Source organism: Hydractinia symbiolongicarpus, chromosome 1 (assembly GCF_029227915.1).
Source record: "Hydractinia symbiolongicarpus strain clone_291-10 chromosome 1, HSymV2.1, whole genome shotgun sequence".
Classification (NCBI taxonomy): domain Eukaryota; kingdom Metazoa; phylum Cnidaria; class Hydrozoa; order Anthoathecata; family Hydractiniidae; genus Hydractinia; species Hydractinia symbiolongicarpus.
The window spans coordinates 13,377,957-13,405,277 of record NC_079875.1 but is presented as its reverse complement, the minus strand read 5'-3'; the positions used below and the strand labels follow the sequence as shown (position 1 = coordinate 13,405,277).

The 27,321-nt window shown below is 34.0% G+C and overlaps 2 protein-coding genes across 2 annotated transcripts; both read right to left on the bottom strand.

The window, feature by feature from the left end:
* Positions 1-2,589: 2,589 nt before the first annotated feature.
* Positions 2,590-17,379, bottom strand: LOC130640883 (splicing factor Cactin-like). The gene is made up of 18 exons (XM_057447473.1): positions 17,225-17,379; positions 11,878-12,061; positions 10,708-10,899; positions 10,206-10,373; positions 9,536-9,625; positions 8,941-8,998; positions 7,996-8,139; positions 7,709-7,818; positions 6,490-6,689; positions 6,316-6,359; positions 5,623-5,687; positions 5,149-5,187; positions 5,034-5,078; positions 4,445-4,540; positions 4,098-4,160; positions 3,818-3,901; positions 3,399-3,449; positions 2,590-2,883 (listed from the first exon to the last, which is right to left on the bottom strand). The coding sequence occupies exons 1-18, from the start codon at positions 17,353-17,355 to the stop codon at positions 2,695-2,697; spliced, it is 1,953 nt and encodes a 650-aa protein (XP_057303456.1). The 5' UTR covers positions 17,356-17,379; the 3' UTR covers positions 2,590-2,694.
* Positions 17,380-18,621: 1,242 nt separating this feature from the next.
* Positions 18,622-26,889, bottom strand: LOC130640889 (farnesyl pyrophosphate synthase-like). Its single transcript, XM_057447485.1, has 2 exons — positions 26,776-26,889; positions 18,622-20,185 (listed from the first exon to the last, which is right to left on the bottom strand). The coding sequence occupies exon 2, from the start codon at positions 20,168-20,170 to the stop codon at positions 19,103-19,105; it is 1,068 nt and encodes a 355-aa protein (XP_057303468.1). The 5' UTR covers positions 20,171-20,185; positions 26,776-26,889; the 3' UTR covers positions 18,622-19,102.
* Between the last annotated feature and the right edge of the window lie 432 nt (positions 26,890-27,321).

Below are 27,321 nucleotides of genomic sequence, written 5' to 3'. Positions count from 1 at the left end.
CCTCAACAAATCGTTTAGACAGGACTTTGGGCTCTTTGTGATCTATAAACGTTGGTTTTTCACTCAAACTATAGCGGTGCTCACCGGAACGTGTTCTAATATATACGTAAAATCCTCTGGTTGCTGTCGATTCGGGGATACCAGAAGAACCTGAAAGTCAAAATGTAGTTAGGGTATGGTGTGAACTTTTTATTATTTAGCCTTGGGAGGATTCTCACATTCCCCTGTCATAACCAGGTTGTAGCTTAGTTCCCTTTTTTCTTTGCCTTGGTCCCTTTGTATAAGTTTTCGTTGGCTTCTGGTTGGCAGGGGCATCCGTTCCACTCACATCCATGGTACTCGTAGAGAGGCTTCGTGGTAGACTCATAACCGCTAACTTTGAGTTCTTCCTTGTCTTTCCATATGGCGCGCTCTCCTCCGTAGTCTCATAGTTCTTGATGTGTGTGTCTTCCTGTTTCAATCAACATGTATTCTATTCATTGCGAAGCAACCTAGCTAAATTTTTCTCCGTATAACACCTTCTCTTACTTGCTTGGCATGCGCTTCACCTTCTTACCTTTGCAGGTGATTGCCTTTTTGTGTCCATTGCATTCTTTTTTCTTGTGTCTAGTCAGATTGCATGCTTTTGTAAATAGCTTTGGATTCTAATAGTACTCGTCCAAGAGCTGTCCCTGTAATAAACACCGTACGTTGTGCCTTGTTTCTCTTTTCTCTCTCTAGGCGTCTCTAAACACATGAACTGTCAGCAGTTTACAGATACATCTCTTTTTATGCAAACAGTCTGGAAGAGGTTCACAAGCCGACAGAGGCTCCCTGGTGCTTGTGATTTTGATCTGCACTTGTCTTAAGACTAATTTCTTTTCGTACGACCCAAGAGTCCCGATGGTTCTTTGAGATCGGGGCACTTCATCTCACCTTTGAATGCTTCAATTTCAGCGAGATTTGAGAGTGATCCTTTGCTGCCTTTGTTTTTCGAATAGGGAGATACTTACCTCAAGCTTTGCGAATATTGTACCTGAAGCTGTAGACAGCCTTTACCTTCATCTCGATGTCTTGCGTGATTTTCCGCACGGTAGCATCTGTAAACGGTTGGTTTAGGTTCTTGTTGAACCGCCATGTCTTGACACGATTCCCATCTTCCAATAACTGTGTCTTGTTTTTGTCAAATATATGCCAAATGTCTTCGCCTCCTTCAGGCTCCGTGGTTTGCTTCTTCTTTCATGAGTATGTGCTTGATGTCTTCAACTCTATTGTATTCACACAACCTCGTCCCCAGGGCATCTTGTATCTTTTCTGACCCTGGGACGGCAATGTATCGCTGTCTCAGGGTCAGCAAAGATGCAAAATGACCTGGGGACGAGGTTGGTCTTTACCTGACATGTCTTTAGCATCTTGTGCTTCTCATTCTATCTCGTCGTGCAGTGTTATTCCAGAGTGGAATTGTAATAAAGAATAACAGTATCCTCACACTCTGCAGTCTACCAGCAAGAGGATGACGGGTAGCTGGTACCTTGGTGGCACTGTAGAGTTTCGTCATCGAATTCTTAAAAAAATCATCTCTTTTTATTATATACAGGATTTTAATTTCAGCTTACGGAAAGTGCAGTCATAATTTGAGTAGGAAATTACCCTACTCAAAACATACTTGTGATAGCTGACGCATAGCTTGTGCGCTCCCAGCTTATGTCGGATGCAGCCAAACTGTGTCCAGTCATTTGATTTTTTTACTGATGTCAGCAATTTTTAAAGTATTAAAGGAGCTGCTGGAAGCAAGGAGTTGACTTGGAATCATTGATGTTAACGAAAGTATCTGCAGAAGGAGTCTGAAGCGAGAATATTTGGGTGCGCGGCTCATATTTATGTTGATAACGTCACAGGGTAAAATATGGTTTTTGAATGCAGGTTTACAAGTTGCCGGTTTAATAAGCCCCGACTTTCAAAATGATTATTGACAAATAAGCGACCGGCGGCATAATCTTGCGTGCAATACTCGTTCGGATGCTGAAGAAAATTGGTTAACAAAACAGTTACGGTTATTTAAACATTTAACTGCGTTAAGATCTTAAACGTTTAAGCGACGCTTTTAAACCATTAATTCAGCCTCCAATCTACGGCCCGAAGCGTTTCTGTTGTTGCAAGGATGAAACACGTTGTCATAGCAACAGAATCTGCACTTTTTGTATAGAGGTTGCGAGGAAGTTTGAACGTGCAGTTCTTGATATAACTTCATTGTCAGAACATCATATACGTAGAAGAGTGTTGGGGACCAGGTTGTGGGATCCACTTTCAAGTTATGCAGTCACGCTAGAAGACAGGGTTACATTTTTTATTTGAAGCGAACATTTTTGGTAAGCACGAACCATTATAAATGAATGTTAGAAATATATCGATTATTATTATTAACTGCACATTTCCAACGTTAAAAAGTGTTTTGTTGTATCTTAAACCTTATTTGTAGACAATGAGTAACCCACTCATTGAAAACTGGCGCCCCCTAGTGGAAATACGACCTAGGGCTACGCCTACCCCTGCGGTTGGCATCATATTTGATATCATTGGTCAGTCAAGCCAAAAGGGTAAAAACACATATTTAAAACATAATTTATATACAAAATGATAATACAGGAAAAGTTAATAAAAACATCAAGAATTGTACATTGCTTGCGAGAAGTGGTGACCCTGTCTTTATGAATACTACCTCCTGTATCGATAACGTTTGAAATGAAAGTAAAGTTGGAAAATGTTATTATAAAATTGACACCTGAAGCCGTGGCGGTTTGAACATTCCCACTCGCGGTCGACAACCTTAAATGCGATATCTTCATACGGAGGACCAGCTTTGAAACGTAAAATGGCGAACTCTGGATCGTCCTCACATGATGTCTAAAATTAAAAAAATGATGTGTCAGGATTACTTTAACTTCGAAAAAGATCAGATCAAAAACTTTCGGACATTAATTTTTCTTAATGATTTCGAACAAATTTAATACTTCAAAATTAATCTAAATTAAAATAAAACTTCAATATTTATCAAATCGCTACCTGTATTATATCTAATAAAATACCTAATAATATCAGGTCATTTAAACGTATCTATATTTTTCATCTAAAACATGAGCATATTACTGACAAAAGCTAACAATGGGGTCGAATCTTAAAAAGGATTTAGCCTTGAAATTTCATAATGGAAGTATCCCGCATTGTGACAGAAAATAGCATCCAAAAAACCGATCAGGATTAGGTGCAAAGTAGGGGATCATAAAAAACTGTAGGAGAAACGAAAATATTGTGAACAAATTTTAGAAACATCTAGTTGAAGTGAATGGCCTAAAGTACACAAACATTCAGTTTGTCTTTCCGAAAACCTTTGACATATCTATTATGATGAAATTCCCTACCAATGTGTATTCCGGTGTTTTGGTTTTGTCGATAAGATCTGGGAAAAATATCTAAAACAAAAAAGAACAACTCAAAAAAAATTATTTATTATTTACATATTTCACACAACATTTCTTTTATCTCGCCCTTTTGACTAAAAGAGATTTTCCATGTTACCTTACAAAACACGAGAAAAGCAAAGTATGGGAAAATTAAGTTCAGTTTTCAAACTAACTGTAACAGAGCAAAAATTCTCAGTCCAAAATTTTAAAATCTGATTCTCAAGTCTACAAATTCTCTCAAGTAACTAATTTTTAGTTTTAGGTTCTGGTTTATTTATACAAATTTGGTCTGACAATTATCAACATTTTCTTAAAGATCTCTCAATAATTCCTGACTTTAGTTCAAACTCTGACAAACTTTATAAACAGCCACCTACATTAAATTTATATCCTTGTACGATTTTCGGTGGGGGATTGTCTTGATCATAATGCGTTTGGTTATACTTATTCCATTCGTAACCCTATAAAACAAAATTTGGGACATCAAGTAGAATTCGTGACATCGAGTATAACTCGTGACATCGAGTATAATTCGGGACATCGAGTATAATCTGGCACATCAAGTATAATTCGGCACATCGAGTATAACTCGGGACATCGAGTATAATTCGTTCACACACAAAAAATTGAACCCAAAAAAACAAACTAATCACATACCGTGTGAACTCGGTTGAAGAATCTCGGCTTTCGAGGTCTGTATTTATCTGACCAATTATATTTCTAAAAAGAATCACGTGATTTATAAAAAACACTTTAAAAAATCGACACTATGAGCGTGGACATAACAAAACGCTTTCAAATTTACTGTTACCACCCTGTATTTAACAAAAATACACACACCCACCCCTCCCTTCTCCTAACCATTAATTTTCACGTGTTTCCCCGCCCTTTTTTCGCTTTAATATGGTCTCACGTGACTCCTATCCCCTGCAGAGTAAATGATAACGTTTTTAGTAAGTTTAAAACTCATTGTACTCCTCTACAGTGTGTATTTTAGCACATACCTTTGCTTTTAATACAACAGTTGTATTAAAAGCTTCTTCGTTTTCATTCATACCATGGAGAACTTTTGTGTTGAACATGTTATCAGCTTCTAGTTCCTATAACATGATGCATTATATGAATTTCAAAAGAAAGCCTCCCAAGCAAAAACATATAAAGAAAGAGCTGTGACAAAGAAACTGTTACTCTATGAAGGAAAACACGGAAATTCGCCTGCCGTAAGTATGTCACATTTGCTATTTTGTGCATAAATATTTCGCGTCCGTAGCACGACTACAAAATAGCGCAGAGACAAAAAAAGCACGAGTATTATTTATATAGAGATCGCTTATGCTGGATTTGCTACTCGTAGTAAAAGATAAAAGCGCACACTCAAAGGTAAGATCCTACTACGGAATTCGCCAATTTAATTTTATTCAGTAACAGGGGGCATGGGAATGTCTCCTTTTCGTGGGCGCTAAGCCACGCAGGGCGCTAAATCAGCAAAGGCGAGCAACCCAGAAGAGTGCCAAGCTATACTAAATAAAGAAAAGTGTTATTCGAGAATGAATGGGCGTTGATTTAAAAAAAATAATTATAGGTACAACTCACCTCTTCCACAGTTGAGCCAGCTTTCACTTGCTCTCTTAGATAACTCTGAAACAAAAACATTTTTCATACAAATCCAAGTTGTAATACAAAAATTAAAACAGAAAAAAGTTCGTACCAATTTATTACTATCATCTGTTGGATCAAGCCATTTCTCCTAAAAATAACAACAATGTCAGCTACTATAAGAATGTCAACAAACTGTATTGAAAGAAGCTGCATGTTCGTACGCGCAGGAAAGAAAAATTAATTGAAAACTTATGCAGTCAATTCTGTGGCATAAGAATCACACTTCTGCTAATTTCTAACATGAATCAACTTTCTCAGAGTAGGCCTTAAGTCTGCACAACCAGAATAAACAAGACATTAATTTTTAAATTTTCCTAATAAAAACTCACCGTTCGTGATAAAATATTCAACATTTCGGTTTTTGCGCGTTCCACATTGACGCGCATAATAAATACCCGTTCTTGTAGATTTTTACACGAATATCCTTTATGATTTACCTTGTTGTTTGATTTACCTTGGGGATGTCCCCAAACAACACAACTGCAGCTCGAAATTTTGTAGACTTCTAGGGAAATTGCCTTACCTCTTCAACATCTCCAAACAACATCAACCGTGGCTCGTAATCATTCTCCTCGTAATCCTTCATAGCTACAATCACGAAAGTAGAAATTAACTTACGGATTAGTAATGGAAAACAACAAGCTAACAGGGTAAAGGCTGATCTCCATTAAACGAATTTTGATCGCTGGGGCTCTAGCGATTGGGATGTGAGCATGTGCATAAGGTTTGTTCACGTAAAATTGCGCAATATGAGCCGTTCGCTGAGATCGCCAAAGGAGTTCAAACAGTTTGAACTTTTTCAGCGATCGTTGGCAATTTTTGTTTAAGAGCCAATCAGAATCAAAATTATAAACATGCTCAAAAAAATGAGCAAAAATGTTTTTCTGCAGAAAAATAAAAATAAAATCCATATTTTCATTTTAAACTTTTGTCCCTCATTTAACTACTTCGCTATGGCGCATGGAGATTTAATAATTGCTTGTCCACTCGGATCGCTAAAGCCAGAGCAACCAAAATTCGCATAATGAAGATCAGCCTTAACTCTTTCAATTGAGCTGAAATGAATAAATTGTATCCTGTCCTAAAATTATGATGATACTTTTTAAACAACTTCCCCCCCTCAATAATAAAGACAAACACGCTATGAAAATCAATCGGATGTCAAATGTCCGCCTACCATGATGCAGGTAAATCTAATACTGAAATAATGTCATACCTTGCTCAGACAACTCTGCTTCAGTAAATTTCTGCAATTCCACTCTAAAGATGGAGACAAAAAAGTTTTTTTTATGCGTGTCAACAAGCAAATAAATGGCCACAAGAGAAAACATAAACAAAAAATAACTTAGTAGGAAAAAAACACATGGAAAATAAACAAAGACAAACAAACTTTTGGTCGACTTCTTCTTCTTCATCATCTTTATTTTCTTCATCTTCACCTAGCGTCTCTTCATCTACAGGAGCAGGTTTTTTAAATTTATCATCATCAGGCTCTTCTTTTTCTTTCTCACTCTCCTCCTCCTCCTGAGGTTGTTCTTTGCGTTGATACGTATGTTGAGAAGGTAACTCTGTGTCGTCCTCCACAGCAGTCTACAGGTAAACGTTTAAGTTACCACTAGTCGTTAACCCGTGCAATAAACCCCGGTAATTCACCCATCACTACTAGCAGCTACCATCTTGAGCTCACAGACAGAAAGTTGGATACTACAACAGACTAGTCGTCAACCCGTGGAAAAATTCGCGGGGTCGCCTCTAATTTATATATCGCATTTCGTGTTTCCGTAACAGGAAGACAAACAGATAGGCAACGGCTATTATTATAGAGACATCAAACTCGGTTGGTTTGAGAACATATAAAAATTGGAACAAAAGACCTATTCGCTAATAAATGACGTAACGAAGACAGTGCGAGAACGACCTTATAATTACAGCTTTTCGGTGCATCAGACGAGCTAGTTGAAGTCCTGATTTCTCAGATGTTTTGAAGTAATATTTGAAAGAAAGTGACAAATCATGTAACATGCTCAGTTCACATGGCGCTGAGTGAATGATTATTTGGAAAAATTTAAAGCTATGATCCACACAAACCGATTGACACACATTCAAATGTAATACGAAGGGTGATCTCAGAGCCCTCCTGAAAATACACCCTTTTTCACGATCATAACTATATAACGCTAAAATATTGTTAACAAACTCTCATACGAGATTTCCAATAATTCAAACACCCCCTATTTGAAACGTGTATTTTTGGTCTTATGTCTCTCTTTGTAATTCGAACACCGTTGCAAATGAAGCGTGTATACTAGGTCTTAGCAAATCCAACGCCGGTTATTAAAGCGTAAACTATGATCCACGATTTACTTCTATTTTTATACTTTTTGAAAGGTCTCAGTTAAATCTTTTAAACTTACACATACTAGGATGACCGCACTAAAATTTTTTACAAGATTAGATCAACTTTCTCTAAAAGTTCAAACTCCTCATAAAGTTTAAATTAGAGAATCTACTTCAATTCAAATCAACCATGGTTGAGGAAAAATAACTCGTCTACAAAAACAAAATGTATATTCTTACTCCTCAATAAAAAAATATTTTTGCAATCCTACCTCCATTTTTAATTCATTTAATTTATTCTTTAAAAAGGCTTGGTGGCGTTCTTTTAATCTAGCTTTAGACATGAAAGCTTTCAGTTGTTGTAATAATGACTCCCAATAACCTATAAACAATAAAACCAAAAAAATGACAGACGGACCAAATTAACGGTAGGCGGACCCACTGAGCAATCAACCGCCCAACAGACCGACTGACCAATTGCCCGACCGAACAAACAAACCGTTGAACAAACAAGCAAAAACAACGACTGAACAAAAAGCCTTTGAACAAATGTACTTACCAACATCTATTGTACCACCAGCTTCAATTTTTTTTCGCATTTGCTTTTGCAGAGCGCGAAGTTGTGAATATGTTTTTCCATAAAAAATGGAATGAACGTCTGATTGAACAGCAGTGTTCACTGCTTCTCTTCGAGATGAGGAACCTGCCATAAAAGCATAATTCGAATAATGAAATATAACTATAATTATCCCCATGGATAATTTGCCCTGGATAATTGGTCCCTAGAAAATTCTCCCCTGGACAATTCCATCTGGGATAACTCCTGCTGGATAATTGCACCCTGAATAATTGGTCCCTAGAAAAGTTCCCCTGGACAATTCTCCCCTGGACAATTCTCTCCTTGACAATTCTCCCTGCACACTTCTCCCCTAGACAACTCCCTTCTGGACAGTTTCATCTAGGATAGCTTCTTCTGGACAACTGCCGGCACTCACTAGTTTATTATCTACGTAGGATAACAGCCTTTTTAATAATAATTGACCATAGATAACTTCCACTTAGTACAATTATTCTTTTTTTAAATTCTTTTATACAAGCTTACTTTGTTTTTTCGCAGTAGGTAAGCTTTAGATAACAAAATATATCATAAAATTCAGGGAATTTAATTCCTTTGACAAACTGTCTTAATGGCTAAAAATGCAGTAAATCTCGTAAATATAGGGAGAAAGTATTTAGTGGTAATTAGCAGGGCGCAAGTCTGGGGAAATTATCTGGGGAAATTATTTATTTTCCTAAAACCTTCGTTTACCTGGTTTGTAGATCCTAATACTCAAGTTATTTGCCAAGTCAAACAAAGTATTGTGAGAGACATTAGAGACCAATATTAGAGACCAATGTGAGAGACCAATATATATCTAAAATGCATGCTAAACAGTAAACCTCAATAAAAACATTGTATTGAACATATTTATCCAAATTTCAAAAATAAATAAATAATATAAACCTTCGTTTCTTTTCTTTCTAAGTTTTTCTAATTCATCTTTCACCATCGTTGTAATATCCTAAAGGTTTTAAGATGTACACGTTTATAAGCACACTTAGGTTTAGAAACAGCAAACCTATACATAAGGACCACTGCAAGGCTTAAAAATTTCAACAAACCACCATTATAGAGAAATATACATAGTTTTTAGATACACAAAAATGTACGTAAACTACATAACATTGAAATACTCATTTTCAACACAAATTAAAATAATGTTTAGTATTGTACAGGCTCAGTCAAATTTTACTGGTGCTTAAGGGAAAAAAGTCTAAACTGTTTATGAATTACCTTTTTAGGTCCTTTTCATGGCTTTTATAATTGAACTTTGACAAAACAATAAAACAAAATTACATTCTCTTTTTTTTCTTATTGATTCTGACAGTTTTTTTATTAAGGTACATTGAAGTGTTAAATTATGTTTCAATTAATAATATTCTACAATTCCGAAGAAAATAATTTATTGTTGAATTTCACCTGATGAAATAAATGTTGGAGAAAAATCAAGAATAAAACTACTATTAATCAACCATACATGTAACCAAACATTTCATACCTCCCAAAACTCCAGATTCTTTTTTTGATCAATAGTAATGTAAATTTTAATATCTTCGATCAAATCTTCCAAATCGTCAATTGACAGTCCCTAAAAAATTAAATGCAGTCACAAAATTGTGTCTATTTTTAATTTTCTGCCTGCAATACTAGATGCTGCTTTAGCGTTGTCCAAATTACGTGCTCATGTATTCTGTCAGATCAAGTTTAAACATAACTCTGATCGTAAAGACATGTAACCCTGTTCGGAACGGGTAGCCATTATGCTTTCTCTAAGGTATGCATCTGTTCCATTAAAAAACAGCCATTATAATGCATTGCATGCATAATTTTATATATAAGATACCATTAAAAGCATATATCTGTTGTGCAAAAGGCAATAAACCAGAAAGATAATGCCATGTATTAAAGCGATGTTTCGTTTGTAAATAAAGTGTACACAAATGCGTCACTTCCCAGGAAAATGCGAAAAACTAAATAGTGCAATCTTGATTTATTTTTTCACTAATTAAATATCATTTCAGTTATATATTTTTATTGTAAATTTTCTTCAATGGTTGTACACCTAGTATAATATTGATTTCCAAGTTTTTTTAAGTTAGGCCTTTTCTTCAAATCATAGTAGTAACAAGAAAAATTTTAGATTTAAATCAGTTGTGTTACAATCTTACTATCAATGCAGCATAAGGTTCATGCATTTGAACTTCCAAGTCTTCTTCTTCAGGATTGATATATGCTGCAAGCAGATCAATAGGTTTTGCTCGCCCATCACGAATTCTGATACTTGAACGAAGACGGGCCTGGTGTAAATGAAAATCATCTTCTTGCTTCGACCAACTCTAAAACAAACAAATACAACAATTACATTTACTGCTGCAAAAATTATGAAATAAATATCATAACATTTTTATGGTTGACTTAAAACACTCACGATCACTGAACATAATAAAAGTATTTTCCAAGGTTTAAAATAAATTAATAATTCTTGCAATTGAAATGAAGGTCAAGAAAGCAGATGACAAAATAAAACAACTCAAACAACTCTGATCAATATGAGCATTAAAAACAAATATGAATAAAATACAATAAAAAATCATAATGCAAAAAAAAAGCACGACTTTTGGCCATTATTCTACTAAATCCTTTCAAATCCTAGTTACACTAAACACTTACAGAAAACATAGCAGCCTCTTTTTCACGTTGCATCAAGGTCATTTCTTCTTCTCTTGCTAATTTTTCAGCTTCTCTATCTTTCCTTCTCTTCTTCACTTTTTCCAACTCCTCTTTCAGCTCTCTTTGTTTTTCTTTTTGACGATTTCGCTGTTCAATACTACCAATATCTTTTACTCCGTCAAGTTCATGTTTCTAAAGCGTTGAAACATATTTAATGTATTAACTATAATAGAGAACTGTTTCCTCAGAAAAGAAAATTATTTAGCACGCTAAAAAACTAGTTTTCACAAAAACTGTACTTTGCATTGGTACTGAAATTTACAATCAAAATGCATGAGCATTAAAGATAATATGTGACGATATTATAGCAAAGCAAGTCTTAGAAATTTAAAAATAGCATAATGCTGTAAATAAGGATAAAACAGTGAGAAAAAATCAATAACAAAGTTTTACATGGATGCATCACATTCTGAAAGTAATGCTACTTTGCACATGGGGTATATTATGCTAAACAAAGTTTACGAATATTTTGTTAGATAGCTAGCACATTTTCAGTCTCTCTGAAGTAACTTTAGGGAGTTACCTGTTGATACTGCAGGTTATGTTGAATATTAAGTATAAGTTACTTTTTGAGTAAATAAAACGTTATTTTGGCAGTGTTTTTTTTTCCTCATAAATAGAGCCAGCCTGCCTTGTAGATTGTTTACCTGTGTCTACCATTTTGTTTACTTTTTGAGGGAAATCATTGTTGTTGTAGGTAACATACACTGTTTAATTAATTTAAACTTGTAGCAATTCCCCAGAAAAAAACAGCTGAATCATTTATTGCTTGGCCCTTATATTGACGCATACTATCTGTGTAGAAATTCCCCGGAAGAAAACAGCTGAGTCACTTATCGCTTGACCATTATATCGACGCATACTATCTTTATAACATTCTTATTCTACATTCTTATTGCAGGTTAAATTTATAGAGTTGGCAATGCTTTTTTGTTTCACTTGGGTTACAGCATATATACAATTATTTAAGTATCGGCTAACTTTAGTATTAAAAGTATTAAGGCTGAAATAAAATTTAAAAACAATATTATTCTTTTTAAATAACATATACAAATAGATTATGCATTTAAAGGTACTTGAATAGAGAGTACGCAAAAATAATAACAGTACCTTTTTCCACACAAAACTTTCTGTCAAATGATTATCGCCAAATGGATTGTCAGTGTTGGTATATCCCATATCATTGACTCCTATTAGTCGGTTGTATTTTTGTTCCTTGGCCTCTTTTTTTGCTAATCTACGCATTCTCCTCTCCTCCGGTGTTTCATTTGTCTTGATGAACTCTTTCTTTCTCCTATAATATATCAGATGAAATAATTCTGTATCAAGATGGCCAAAACTGTTAAAAAATTCTAGCAAAACTTAAGAACATTTATTTCAAGAGCATTTTCCAAAAACATAGACCACAGCAGCAAGCAAGCAAAGCAACAATTCCTTTCAAAGGAATTAGCCTTACCTAAAGAGTAACTTGTCATTATTATAAATTTAAAGACGATTTTATAACAAGCCCTCGAAAAATTGGCTCTGTTTAACTATACATTTTTAGTACCAAGAAAATGCAAGAATACTTCATGAAAATCTAAAACTGCTGACCATTCTTCGTATTTTAATGCGGCAACTGTTAAAATTGATTTTTATCAGTTGTTTATGTGTGCTCTGAATAATGCATAAAAATATTTGTAACACTTGCAGATGGTATTAAATATATAGATAAATTTTCACATAAATTTTTTGTAGTCATATTAAACCACGAACTCTGATATTTATTCAGTGAAAACTATACTGAATGTAAACAAAATTGGTTCAGATGGTACTACATCAGTGCAATACGCCATTTCGGAATTAGCGCAGCCATATTTAATTTTCCCACAAGTGGTGCAAGTTGAACTTTGAAACCTAATATGGCTAGAGAAAAAATACTCTAATTGTTGTGTCTGCTATTATTTTGTGTTGTGCGAACGCGGTCTGTTAAAACAAATGATGTCTCATATGTTCATTTTAATCTTAGATTCAAACAACAAGGTCACATGTAATAATTAACTTTGAATAACTATATTGGATTTGACCTGACTATACCCTTGGACTTTCTTTCAGATTATGACACACAAAACTTCTGGCTATATTTAAAAGAACTGATACTTAGACTTGCTAAACGGACACAGAATATTATATTGAATCTATGGCTCTTGAACTTGATTGTGAATTGGAATCGAACTCTCTGTGAAGCATTTACCCGACTATTTATCTGTTCGAGGTTTGAACACTTCTTGGAGAAATGTTGAGCTTGTGGAACGTGCATTTGCAGCCTTTGAATTAAAAATGGACATAATATCTTCCTCAGAAGAACAACAAATAAAGCTGAGAAAGGATTATAAAGATATGCTTTCAAAACATGAATTGGTAGATCCAAGAGGGATTAAACATGATAAAAGAATAGACGATATTACAAAGTGGCCAGTTGTTACATTAGGAAATATATTTGCATATATTTTACAAAAAAAAAATGACGGACAAAGATTACATTGGCCGTTATAAAGACCAAAAAGCCTACTCATATTGGGAAAGTGGGTTTGTAGGACCTATATATATACACAAACCCGAGATAAAAAAAGGTTTTATTTTTCTGTATTATACTGTCACAGCATCACAAAGTATGAGTGATACAAAAGAATTGTGGATAGCAATAAAACAAAAGATGACAAAGGTAGTGAGATTGTTTCAGCTTGGTGCTCATGCATGGCGGGTACATATGAAACCTGCAACCATGTTATTGCTTGCCTTTATAAGGTTGATTATGCAAACACAAAAGGATTATGCAACCCTACATGTACTGAGCAAGCTTGTGCTTGGAATCAAGGGACCAAAAAAGAAATTGTTCCAAAGAAAAAACTAGCCACATCAAATGAAATTGACAAAACTTTTCGTGAAGAAACGCGAATGAAAGAATTAGAAGCTTTTGATCCAAAAATTGAATCACAAAGGGAAATTGACACTAATAATTTATCGCAATTTTTTAGAAAAGTGCAGGCGATTAATAGAGACGCTGTACTGCTCAAGTCCATTGAAACAATTAGTACCACAGTTTTGAGTGATTTTTCAAACACAATTGTGCACAACGTAAAAGAAAGGGTGCTTGCAAAAAAACTAAATACAGAACAGGAAGCGACACAGTTATTGCTGAACAAATTGAGACTTAATGACAAAATTATTAAAACTGTTGAGAAAGCTACAAGGGAGCAAGCAGAACAGTCACTGTGGTATCAAATGCGCCAAAGCATCATGATATTTTTACAAAAATAAACAGTGTGGTAAGAGCAACAGGTGCAATAAAACCAAAAACAACACCACTTGTTGCAAAAACAATTTTTGGAGGACCAGCATTAGTAAGTCAGGCAATAAAATGGGGCAATGAAAATGAAAGTACAGTATTAAAATCATTTTATGCAAAGGAAATATCAAATCATGTTGATTTAAAGTTCAAAAGTGTGGACTTTTTCTTTTGAAAGAATTGTATATAGCTGCATCCCCAGATGGTATTGCAACATGCAAGCGTCATGGTACAGCATTAATTAAAAATGTCCATATACAATAAGAAATAAAACAATTACAGAAGGTGCTAAGTAATGTCAATTCTTAGCAACAAAAGATGATACTATAAACTTGTCAAAAACAAACAAATACTATACTCAAATAATATTTCAAATGGCAATTGCAAACATAGAGAAATGTTACTCTATTGTGTGGATAAACGAAGACCTCTTTATGGAGATTGTAACATTTGATGAGAAACACTGGAAAAACATGAAAACAAATCTGGAAATATTTTACAAGTCGTTTGTTTGTCCAGCACTTCTTGAATTCAAGCCCCTAACATATTGTGGCAGCTGTGACAATGTTCTGTTAGAAGAATGCGAAATTAATGAAAACAAAGAAAGAGAACTTGTAGTATTCAGTGTGATTTTTGTGCTGCATGGTTTCACTACAAATGCGAAAACATAAGAAGCGAAACAGACACTAACGAATGGCTTTGTTCAAAATGCTTGTTGTCATTACTGGATGCATAGTATATACATATAACTTTTGTAAATAATATCAATGTAAATAATATGTATTATACTAAAGGTCGTTTTAAATTAACAAATGTACTTATTACCCGTAAAATGTCATTCATAATTGGCAAATACAAAAGAGGCTGTTGGTGTTTTAACATTCAAAATTCTTTCATTCTTTTGATAGCTTGCTCAACGTATATACGTACATTAGCTATGTTGGATGTATTGGTAACATTCTTATAGCAACCATTTGATTTCCTTTTGCTGCACTAGGGGGTATGCTCAATGTGCACTGCTGCAAGGCTAAGTCAGTTTTGATCTTAAATCCACGGTCTGCCATTACTTGGTCAAAAGGTTCAAGCAATTTTAAAAATCCCGAGTCACTTACAATATGAATGTCCGAACTTCTTCCACCATATAATGGAGATATCCAGGAAACTGAACCATTTGGAGTAATGCACATGAGAAACTTAACTGTACAATGGTGTTTGTAATCACTCCATAAACAAGCCTGCACTTCTAAGGAACTTGGAGTGTCCATAAATACCTCAGAACAATCAATGATAGTTCTTGTTTTCGGAAACAACTTTCTAAAACATTCAGGTAATGTCGCTCTTACTTGACTTCTTGACGGCCATAATTATAAGGGTAGATAATTCTTTGGACATTAGTTTAATCCATGTAATAAAAATTTGTGATACTTTTCCACTTAAAATTTGAAACGTATGTGCCAAATCATCATTTAAAAGATTCATCCTTAGTTTCATTAGGGTCATCAACATTTCTTGTTCAAGAGAAAGCTTTCTCCTTTGTCCAGACTTTGTAATAAGCAAAAGTACTGGATCAATGTTAAAGTCAGGTGATGCCAACAATGACTGGGCAAGTTCGACAGAGGATGCTCTTTTTTGGAGACGTAGAGTTTTTTTTTTGACCATCCCAATAATTCATTATAGCTGCCTTTGGCTTCAGAAAGTCAAAAATGGCTTTAAACATTTTAGGGCCTTCAAGACCTGTGAAGGTACACACATCACACTCACACGTAAATGTGCAAACTGAACAGGTATGGGCTCTGGTTCTTGATCCTCTGTGTTACAACCAATATCCTTTGATAATGAGCCAATGTCGTTTAAACTTCCTTCTGCATTTAATGCACGCTAAGAATGCTCTTCAAAGGGTGATCCGATGTCAAACAATTTTTTCTTAATTTCAGTGCTTTTTTGACATTCTGAAGTACTACGTTTATGTGGCCTTCTGGATTTTGGTGTTGGTAATGTGTTTGTGTTAACGGTCAAAAACAATGTTGGAACTGGATTTTCTTTTGTGGGTTTGCCATCAAAAAAATGAATTTAACAAACATGGCAGTTTTTAGGAAGGTCCTTTTCAGATGTAATGTCTTTCCTTCCTTTTAATATCTGGTGAACCCATGCAGCTCTAACATCCTTGTCTTTGAGCAAACTGTGCATGACTATGTTTCCCTTAACATTACTGTGTTTAATCATACGTTCTTGATATGATACAACGGGTGTGTTTACACATCTTTAAAGGTTTGAACCAAACGAAAATATCTTGCTACGCAAGTTCGTATCAATCCAATAATTATTTACAGTTAAATCGTTGTCCAAGAAGATAGTCCAATGCCGTTTCAAGTCAAAATTTTCCAAAACAATAATCAAAATCTTTGTTTACACGTGTGTTCACCTTGATATCTCATTTAAATCTCACAAAATGGTTGTTCACTATGTTTGTCTGTCAGGTTCAAAGTTCAACTTGCACCACTTGTGGAAAAATTAAATATGGCTGCGCTAATTCCGAAATGGCGTATTGGTTTAAGCCTATTTTAGGGCGGTACTTCAATTCTCGTGTTTTAAGGGGGTCATGGTTATTTTAACACCCACGTGGAATTCAGGGAACAACAAATGCTATGACCCTAAATATTTTTTAAAAAAAGTTTTATGTTTACTGTAAATCATTTAGTTGTTTTCAGACAAGCATTAAATTTTTTTGTTATATTATACCTTCTGAAAAAGTATAATCTCTCGCTAGTTGCAAATTTGCAAATAGTTTATCAGTAAGTTCGTTTCATTTAGGATCTCTTTGCAAATTATCTTGTCAATTCTGATTTTCGGCAACTTTTGTATATGACAAAGAATATTTTGAAATATTCTCTTTAACATAGATGAAATAAGCAAATATAATCAAACTCGAATACATGCAAAAAGTTTCTAAACATTTCTAACTTGCTTTGACAACTTTGCATTTTGTTTTGAGTTTTGTTTGAACACAACATAGATGCGATTTTAATGAATGATGCCCCTAAAGTCCTAGTAATATTCAATATAAAAGACTGATGAAAATTTAGAAAGGCAGTATGACCAAATAAAATAGATACTCTCTGCAGCATTTACCTTCGTTCTTCTTTTAATTTCTCCAATTCTTCTTCATAAGATATTTCTTTGCCATCACTATTGTCACTATCGCTATCTGGGTGTCTTCTTGACTTCTTTTTCTTTTTCTTATCTTTTTTATCACGCCCCATTTAAAACAATTTTATTTGTTGCAACTAAGGTGAAAAAATGATATAACACAATATATTTTCTAAACTAGACTTTAGGATTAAATTTCAAAATATTGAACAGTACATAATTTTATTGCAGCACATACACATGTGTGTAAACATAAAGCGCTTCCTTGTTTTATTATAAATTTTAGGTACGACATGGAATGCTTAGTCTTTGTAATTCCCATCAGCACCCGACAAATGCTGGCGCAAATGCTGATGTGTTTACAAAACGAAAAAGTAAATAGTACCAAGTCAGCAATTCTTTTGCTGAAGTAAAAAAAATTAAATTACAAAGATTGAGTTTTAAACAAGGTAAAATTTTACAGATTATTAAATAGACTTGTTGCAATATCATTTCATAGTGTGTTAGTATTTTTTATATTCTGTTTTTGTTCTAATTCCATCCACAAAATTGAAATGGTAGGCAGTAGAAAAATAAAGAAATTCCAAGGTTAAGCCATCTATTGAATAAAGGGAATTAACTTTGTGGGGACTCTACCTGTAAATACAACATCAAGTTTTTTTAAATTCATTAGTCTTCAGAGATTTCAAACCACTGTAAAAATGTTTAGTGTTTACATGAAGTTTTCATATCAAACTGCCACAACCTTATACACATGTGCAATGGCTTTAAAAATATGCACGATAGCCCTATACACAAGCACAGGTAAATTGTGGTTTCAGGCAAATCGTGTACACATGAATATTTTGACGGCAAAATGAACACCAAAATAAATTTCATCCCACCCGAAATTATGTAACAGTCTCAAAGTTTTACTTCAGCATTTTAGCACTTTTCAATTGTCAAAGGAAATACTAAAGCAATTACATGAGGTTCATTTGAAAAAGAAAATTGCTAAAGCATAAACTCAATTTCTCACTGTGATATAATTCTTCAGGTATTTATTTTAACCAAAGAACACCCTATGAAAAGTATTCTACTAATACAAAAACATTTGTTATCTTGATGCATCAGATGGCTAAACATCACAAGATCGGCACACGAAAGTAGACAACAAGATCCTGTAACCAAATGTTGAGACAATGTTGCTTGGCTTAGTTTACAAATTTTTCAAAACTAGAATAGTGCTAAGAATGTCAATGTCTGTCAAAGTCACTGCTGAGGCTTTTTAGTGCATTGACCTCTGCATTCTTCTTCTGAAGGACTGCAGACATAAACTTAAATATTGTTTTTCAAAAAAATGTGTATATAAAACTAAAACCAAGAAAAAATACATATGGTAAATTGCTGAACTATGTTTCTTTTAATTTGAATTTGAATTCAAATCACCAATTTGAGTAAAATAAAACTTCCTAGTCAAATAAACATTCAATGTAAATATTTTTATAACATTAGCTACATTTCAGTATATAATCTTAAAGTATTTTAGCATAAGGTCTAGCATTTAAACATTTATATAGATACTTTTGTTGTACCTATATTGCACAAAACAACATCAACAAAGCTAGTACTGCTAAAGTAAACAACTGAACAGCAATCACAACATTAAAAAATATCTATAATAAATATAAATTTTGTTGCAAGGCGCATGGAAAAAAAGACGGCTATGCTGAAGAATACAAGATTTCCAAAAAACATAAAATGAAAGTTTTGATGCATTTAGGAAAAAAACAGATAAAAAAGAATATAATTTAAAAATAATATACCTAAGACCTTACATAAATTGACAACTAGAAACCTATATATCTATATGCATGCCTCCTATTTGTTTCGTTTGTAAATCTTTTTCACCAAAAACAAAAACAGTTCTTGAGGGAAGTGGGCAGAGTGATTAGTTATGTATTTGCACAAGTTCTTATAACTCTCTTCCTCGTATTCACCATATACGCTTTGCAGATCTAACTTCTGGTACAATTCCTTTACTATCTCAACAGACTTTACCACATCTTTTCCGTAATTATCGACTAGGATTTTCTTTTCTTCAGCATTCACTTTCTTTAATGCTTGCACCACCAACCAAGAACACTTCCCGTCTTCTATATCACGTCCAACTTTTCCCATGATGGCAGGATCACCGTAACAATCCAGGTAATCATCCTGAATTTGAAAGAATTCACCTAATTTGAGTAAAATCAATTCCGCCTCTTTAAACACTTCGTTATCTTTCACTTGAACGATGTGCATTCCAAGAGATACCGGCAAGTAAAATGAGTAATATGCTGTTTTGTACTTTACAATAGATTTGTACTTCTCTTCCGTAAACAAATCTATCGAAAAATTACCCTCTGGCGGTTCAGAAGCAAGCATGTCAAGACCCTGTCCCATTGCTGTTAAATAAATTGTGCTATGAAACGCTTTATACAACTGAAACATGTAGGCCTGGTCAGAGAAATGATTATCGATCAACTGGAATATTGCTTGTTCCATTAAATACGTATCATTAATAGCTACCAGACCACACTTTTTATACCAACATGGTTTTCCTCTTCTTAACTCGGAGCGGTCCATTATGTCATCTGCAACTAAAAACAAAGCTTGAAGTATTTCTACACACCAACCAAGAACTATTGCTTTCTTAACTTCATCCTTGGATGGATTACCCTCTCGTAAAATATCCACAGTTCCAATGACCATCATGCCTCGTGACTTCTTCCCATCAAATGTATTATAATTTAAAGCTTTGCGTAACCAGCTCGCTGCAGGTGCTAATTCGGGCTTATTTTCAGTTTCTTTTACTAATTCATCAACAATTTCTTTAAACGAAGAATCAAACTGTTCTTTATAGTTCAATATTTTATCTGTCATTTCAAATAGTGCTTTACTGCCCATCTTTAACTAATGTATCTAAAGTAAAAAAAATAATTGGTGAGAGATTTACACAAATGATAATTCTATTTGCACCTGCTTGGTCCACTTGATGTAACTCAAACAAACAAACAAACAAACAAACAAACAAACAAACAAACAAACAATAATTATAATTATTCACAACTTGAACAGCTATAGTATCTATGCCAAGTGAAAACTATTACGTAACCTCTTTTGGTTAATTTTTAATTTCTAAATTCTAAAAACAATCCAATAATTTTGCAAATCACAGAATTTATATTGTACCGTCTCATTATTTATTTCCTGATAATTCAATATTGTTTTTAAACTCTTTCCAAGGAAATTGTCAAAAACTGTTAAAGATAATTTACCATTTATCTGTGTTGTGTTTTGTTGCAGCTTTTTTTGTGCCTTTATGTTTTAGCTATCCCAAAATTTAAAACAAAACAGTAAAGTGAATAGGTTTTCTAAATTTTTATAACTTTTAATAATTTCTTATTTATTAGAAAAAACAATTTATTTTAATAAAATAAATAAATGCTATAAAATATTATGCATCAAAAATATTACCGTTAGATGCAGAAAAAAAAAGACATTTAATTAAATCAATTTTAGCATTTCGATGGTGTTTTAATTTAAGTAAAAGTGGTGAAAAACTGTTTTTAATGATGTTGTTAACATAACAATTTATTTTTCGTTGTTATATTCTTTATTTCTTTTTTTGTGTGTTTGATCGCACAAGGCTTACAGATCTCTTGTGCGTGATTTTACTGTTGGCAAATAATTGAAAACACAAGCTTAACTAATTATAGGAATGATTACAAAGGCTGGCGTTTTGAGAAAGTAAATCCAAATACTAATGAAGATGGCACCACAACAACATGCTTTTAAATTCAAACTTACATTTACATTTACAGTGGTATTGTTGTAACTACACTATTATGCTCTTTTGCAGCAAGTAAAAAATTATAGAATTCTCAAGTTAAGCTAGTCGAAGCCCTTTGACATACAAGCGCACATAAAAAATTACATGCCAGGGCAGCTATCATCTTTCATTAAATATTTTAAAGCCTAAAAAAGCTGTGTCATAATATTTTTCTTCTTTTGGTTTATGAGCTCTAGAATTTTTATACTGTTGACTAAAGCTTTGGGGAGACGATGCGATTTTTTCATCCGTATGCCATAGGATTTTTTTGCATTGCAAGGTCAAAAAGTCGCTCTCGTCTTGCCACGTGTGCAACAAAGTTATCACTTTCTTAACTCACTAACTCAATATGGCTGTGCAAAGAGCAGCTATCATAGCGTTGTTACTTGACGAGGAAGATGAGGAAGAAAGAGGAAGAAATAGTTGTTCCATTGTTGTTTAATTTCATCCTTGCTGTATCTGTCATCCAATTCTTCTACACATTTATCAAGAAGCGCATCTCGTAGAAAACGTTTCCTGTATTCTACAAGATTATGATTCCACAAAGGAGGATTTAACTGACAGTAATTAATCACTGTCTCAATATCAGCTGCTTCAAAATTGAGCTTTTTTTTCGCCGTAGAAATTTCCTCCTTCAAAAATATCATCTCTTCATAAAATTTTCATTATTTCTTTTGTGGGTCATTTCCATTCTCCTTTTTGATCTCTCTGCTCATCCACGTACGGATAGAGTGGAAAGTCTTTTCAAGTACCTCTATTGTATGCTTTCCGTCAAATAAAGAATATAAACTGTCTTTTTTCTTCCCAACAACAACAACAACAATTCTTGTACTATGAACTTTTCGTTATGATTATTCAGCATTATCCAGAAAATGATTGGAGAAAATACTGTATTCTGATTAGTAGATTATTATCATGCAGCAAAAAATGTTGCAAACCATGGCAGACGAAGTAACAAGCTGAAACTTTGCTGCATCTTGTCTGCAACATTCAAAAAAATGTTGCAAGAAATTAAATTGATTTGTTTTCGTGCAACAATTTTTTTGACGAATTTAATCGCATTACACGAAAAAAATTCCATCATTTTACCCGGCTCGACGATGTGACTTTTTCATCCGGGTGCAATGCAACAAAATCGCATTGCATGCAAATGAAAAAATCGCATTGTCTTCCCAAAACTTTACAGTGGGAATATAGAAATGCATTTTAAACATATGAGATTTCTGTTTCCTAAAAAAATTAGTATTTTTAGAGTAACAGATTTTGAGAAATTTAATTGTGTGCTAAAATCAAGAAGCTAAAAAGCTGGATAATTCAAAAGTATTTATCAAATGAAAAGAACAATACACCACATAAAGGACACAGTTTTCTTTTCTTCTTATACAGTTACATTTTTCTACTGTTTCTCTTTTGTTGTAAATGAAAGAGAAAATTTATTTTTTTGGCTAAGCATTAAAGGCATATATTGACGCAAACTTGTCCTTTTATTAACGAAATATGCTTTAAAAACATATGTTTTATTTTTATCTTATCATTAGGTTATGAATGCCAGGGATTGTTTTGGGATACATATAGTCCTTTGGTTGTTATAATTATTTTACAGTACTTTTGTAAATAAAAGTTTACAATGTCCTTGAATCTAAACAGAGTTTCTTATAATTTGATGTGGAGAACAAAAAATATCTTTTCTGCTTTATTATTGTAAAATTCAACATAGGTAGACAGGATGAATTGGAGATGTTGTCACTCATTATTCATTAAAAACATAACAAATCAAAAATGCAGGAAAACAATGTTTATCCCTTGCATTACGACCATTGGAACTTGTTAGATTCATCAAATTAGAGGTTGCTGCATTGTGAATCAAGACCAAAGCATGCCATATAGTTTTATTGTGATTTTGTTAGTAATATGGTAAAAAAGTTTATGTTCATTTTATCCCTATTTAATGTGAAAACATTTTAAAAGTTTACTACACAAGCAGCATTTGAAATTGAACCTGATCCTCCATTTCATTTCCAGGGCTTTTTCCCTTTCATTGGTGCTGCACATATAGTTCATCCTTGGATATACAAAAATTGACACAGACCTTGAGATTTAATTGCCTCAACTTTCTAACTGTCGTTCCGGGTCCACCCATATTTTTAACCAAACAGACAAGCAAACAAATAGAAAACAAAAACATTGGTTAATTAATGGAAAATCAGGAAAGGAGAGGTAAAGGTACTCCTCTTCTATGGATCCATCTTTAATAAGGTTTGGATAAGTGAAGCAAATTTCCATGGACAGCTACATCGTATCTTTTCCAGACTTGTGATTTGTCTATCCTTACTTCCTCAAAGGGTGGTACAATTTGGCCAGATTTTATTTAAATAGATCTAAGGAGATTTACTTTGCAAGCCCGATTTTATTACCTAGGCAATAGAAAATAGTATCAAGCTAAGTTACACTGATTACCCAGAATATCTTGCTTCATTTTCACAAAACCCATGCTGGCAAAATTGTACCACTTCAGGCCTATTTGTTCCAGGTCATCTGTACTATACAGGAAGTTAGGATTTAACTTCATTTTTAATTGTCAATGCCCAGCAATGTTTAATCTCCAAATAAGCTACAACATGATGGTGCAACATGAAGCGCTTCGGTAAAGTGGCAAAATTGTACTACCATGATACAGTACTGTAAAAAGGTTTGTGTTCGTGTAACGAGCATGGTGTACACGAACCACAATAAAATCTTGGTCTTTATGTATAACAAACATTCAAGCATTTTATCGGGGCCACTACGCTAATATTATTATCTCCACGAAGGATTGTGTGTCCCACAATTATTTTCGCGAGCTCTACGATTTTTATAGCCAGTATAATTTAATTTTTTTTTCTTTTTAAAAAAGTCTATTATTAAAGTTACAGGTTTTATCAAGTTAAAAAAGCATATTCGTACTTTTTCATCATGGACGCAATTGTATTTTTACGAAATGTCATTTGTCTAGAAAAGTTAAATTTGTCTGCGGCGATAGAAATGTTTTCTTAGATCGCATTTTAAAAGTTTATAAACGAAAAGCCACGATAGAAATGTTTTTTTAGATCGCATTTTAAAAGTTTATAAACGAAGAGCGGCGATAGAAATGCTTTCTTAGATTGCATTTTAAAAATTTAAGAATGAAAAGTGGTGATAGAAATGCTGTTTTAGATCGCATTTCAAAAGTTTAAGAAAGAAGAACGGCGATAGAAATATTTTTTTACATCGCATTTTGATTCACGAACGATTAAAATCTATCATAAAGCTGGCTTTATTATTACAACGAATTAAAACAAGTGTTAATTTATTTTTTTGCTGTCAGTTTTTGATTTAATTGATGAACTAATACAGCCTTTGTTGTTTTCCAATAGAAGTTATCTATCTTGGACGCCACGATGTAATGTTTAGTTTTTTGTTCGTGTAGTCCACGAAACATGATCGTGAGGTCCACGATTGTTAAAAAAATATGCATCGTGGGCTATTGTGGTTCGTGCGTAACATGAAATTAACAAGAAACAAGATGTTAACATACCTTTTCACAGTACTGCAGCCCTTGAAATTAGAATTTTTTTACGTCGGCAATAAAACTGCCGACGTGAGATACATTTCAACTGATTTGCGTTGGCATTGCGTCGGCAATTTTTTTAGTGAATTTTTTTAGCTTGCAATAACTTTTGTCATTCACGTTTTATTAGAGGTAGACCTCTCATAATTTTGATACATTGATCTCCTAAGACAGTGAAAAACGGGAATTGGCATAACTTCCGGATGGTGAACTAACTGGCTTTTTATGTTTCGAGATAAATTCATTAGGTTAGAGCATCATTAGGTTGTATATCGCAGAAGTCGCCGGTGACATGCTTCAAAAATGCTTGTCACCAGCACAGTTTAACATGAAGCAAAACTGTACAGGAGACTTAATTGTTAGAGTCTTCGCAGAACATCTCTTCTCACAAAACCGAGGGCAGGGCTGACTTATTGCATGCTGTGTTGTGTGGGAGAAAGAACTTCTGGACTTCTTTTTAATATGATATACAATTTTTTCGATTATTATTAAACATATTTGATTTCACTTTCCCCTTTTAAAAGAGTTTTTTAAACTTTATTCAACAATTTTTTTTCTTTGGTAATACATCACGAGAACATTCTTCCGAAAGCTGTATTAAGGTACACAACACCTAACCTCTCCTATGTTCTGGTTATATTTAACTTGCATGGGTGCGCAATGTTCTCTATACCTTACGTTCTTCATAATAACACCGACCATTTTTAATTTAGGCATTCATAAGCTTTTTGATTTTGGTGACGCTTTAGTTCAGCCTAATGGCCTAACTTAATGAAAATCGAATTTAATTATTTTGTAGTGGCATTGAGTGAAAGAAGCTTAAACAAAACCAAAATTATTGTTATTTAAAAATTTCACAACAAAATTATGTCGGTAATTTTTTTGCCGACGCAACAGCGGTATCTTCGTATTTTACGTCGGCAGTGCCGAATGCCGACGCTAATTTCAAGGGCTGTACTGTAGGCTAATAACTTTGCTAGTAGTAACGAGAAGACAATAACTGTGCACCCAGTTTATCAAGCAAAATAAAACTTCTGAAACTTGTCTATCTACAAAAAGTATTTATTTTTCTACTATTTACTTCTTGCTCTAACAACTGTGTGGCAGGCAGAAAAATGTGGAAGCTTGCTGAAGAAGGGTCTTTTTCAGCCCATTTCTTTCTACAGAGACATTTTTGAAGCTTTGAACTAATATCGAGTGTAGATAACTTCTATTGTAATAATACCTAGCTACCTGCCATCTCAATTCCCTTTTTTCTTACAGTTTAGACTGTAAGAAGAAAGGGAAGTGACATGCCAGTAGTCCTAAAATCAGGTGCTAGATATATTGATTTACTCACTGAAAGTTAATATATTAATAGACTCAAAATTTTTTTATGCCCCGATCTAAATCTAATTTTAACCTAAGAAAATCCTTTCCAATAATTTGGCATAGCAATAATATGGACTTTGGAAACGAGACTGTTCTTCGAAACCCTGCTAATGAAGCCTAACTCATTCCATTTCTCCTAGCGCCTTCTGTTTTTTATTTTAGGACACCTGTACAAATGTAAGTGCGTTTTAGATATAACAGTCACAGGTAAAGACCTAAAGACCTAGTGTGTTGGAGCAGCAAATAAATGCTGCCTCCTCCTGCCTTTGTTGGCACTGTAGTTTAATGGTTAACACTCTCGTACTTTGTGCGGGAGACCAGGGTTCAATTCCCCTTCGCGGCGATTCAATATGGGCAATTGAATATTACCATAGTCCCGGGTTAACCAAGCCATTTGAGGGAAATTATGGAGATGGCTCACAGCGTGGGCCAATGGGTGTGGCAGGGAGTTGTCTGGCAGAGCGCTGACCCTAATTGAGTTTGCGTAACTCAAAGAGAGCATTAAATACTCCAGGTCTTCCCATCAAAACCATGGCCTCTCCTGGAAATAATAGACAGGGTATATCCCTCGATCCCTCGATATTTGTGAGGCTAGCTAACTATCCTAGAACTTGGAGCAACACAACTTAGAGGGGACCTGTTTCCGTTCTACAGCCCTTAGTATATATTGATCAATGATCTGAATAAATAAAATATCAAAAAACATATAATATATAACCCTACCAAACTGCCAACTCTGTTGTTTGAGCCACAAAAACTATAAAAACTAGTCACCCTCCTCTTTCTTGTCGTGTTTTACAACAATGACTTTTGTGAAAGAAAACTGCAAAGACAGCAAAAATCCAATATGCAAGATGGATATTTGCACGGATGGGCGTGTGATAAAGTGCTCTTACCGCCACCCACATTACTTTTTCTATCCGCTATAATTTCGCAACAACAAAAAAGTAAAAAATCTTAAATCTCCTCAAAGCTATTTTTGAACACGCTTATTTTTGTTGCCTTCTGTCATATTACAAAACAAGAAAGCTTAGGAGGTGATCGTGATCTAAAACTACATTTTACGCCCTATTCTGTATAATAGTAAGTAAAGCAACCTCGGGAAAATACAACAACACAATCATAAAAGATAAACAAAATTAATAATAAATAAACCAAAGGAGTCATTCTCTAAATATGGATAAAAAGGTGAAGTGATCACTACTCTACAGCCGACCAGGCTAGATAGAAAGCGTGTAAAATATTCGCTAGTGCGGAATTCTTTGGCGA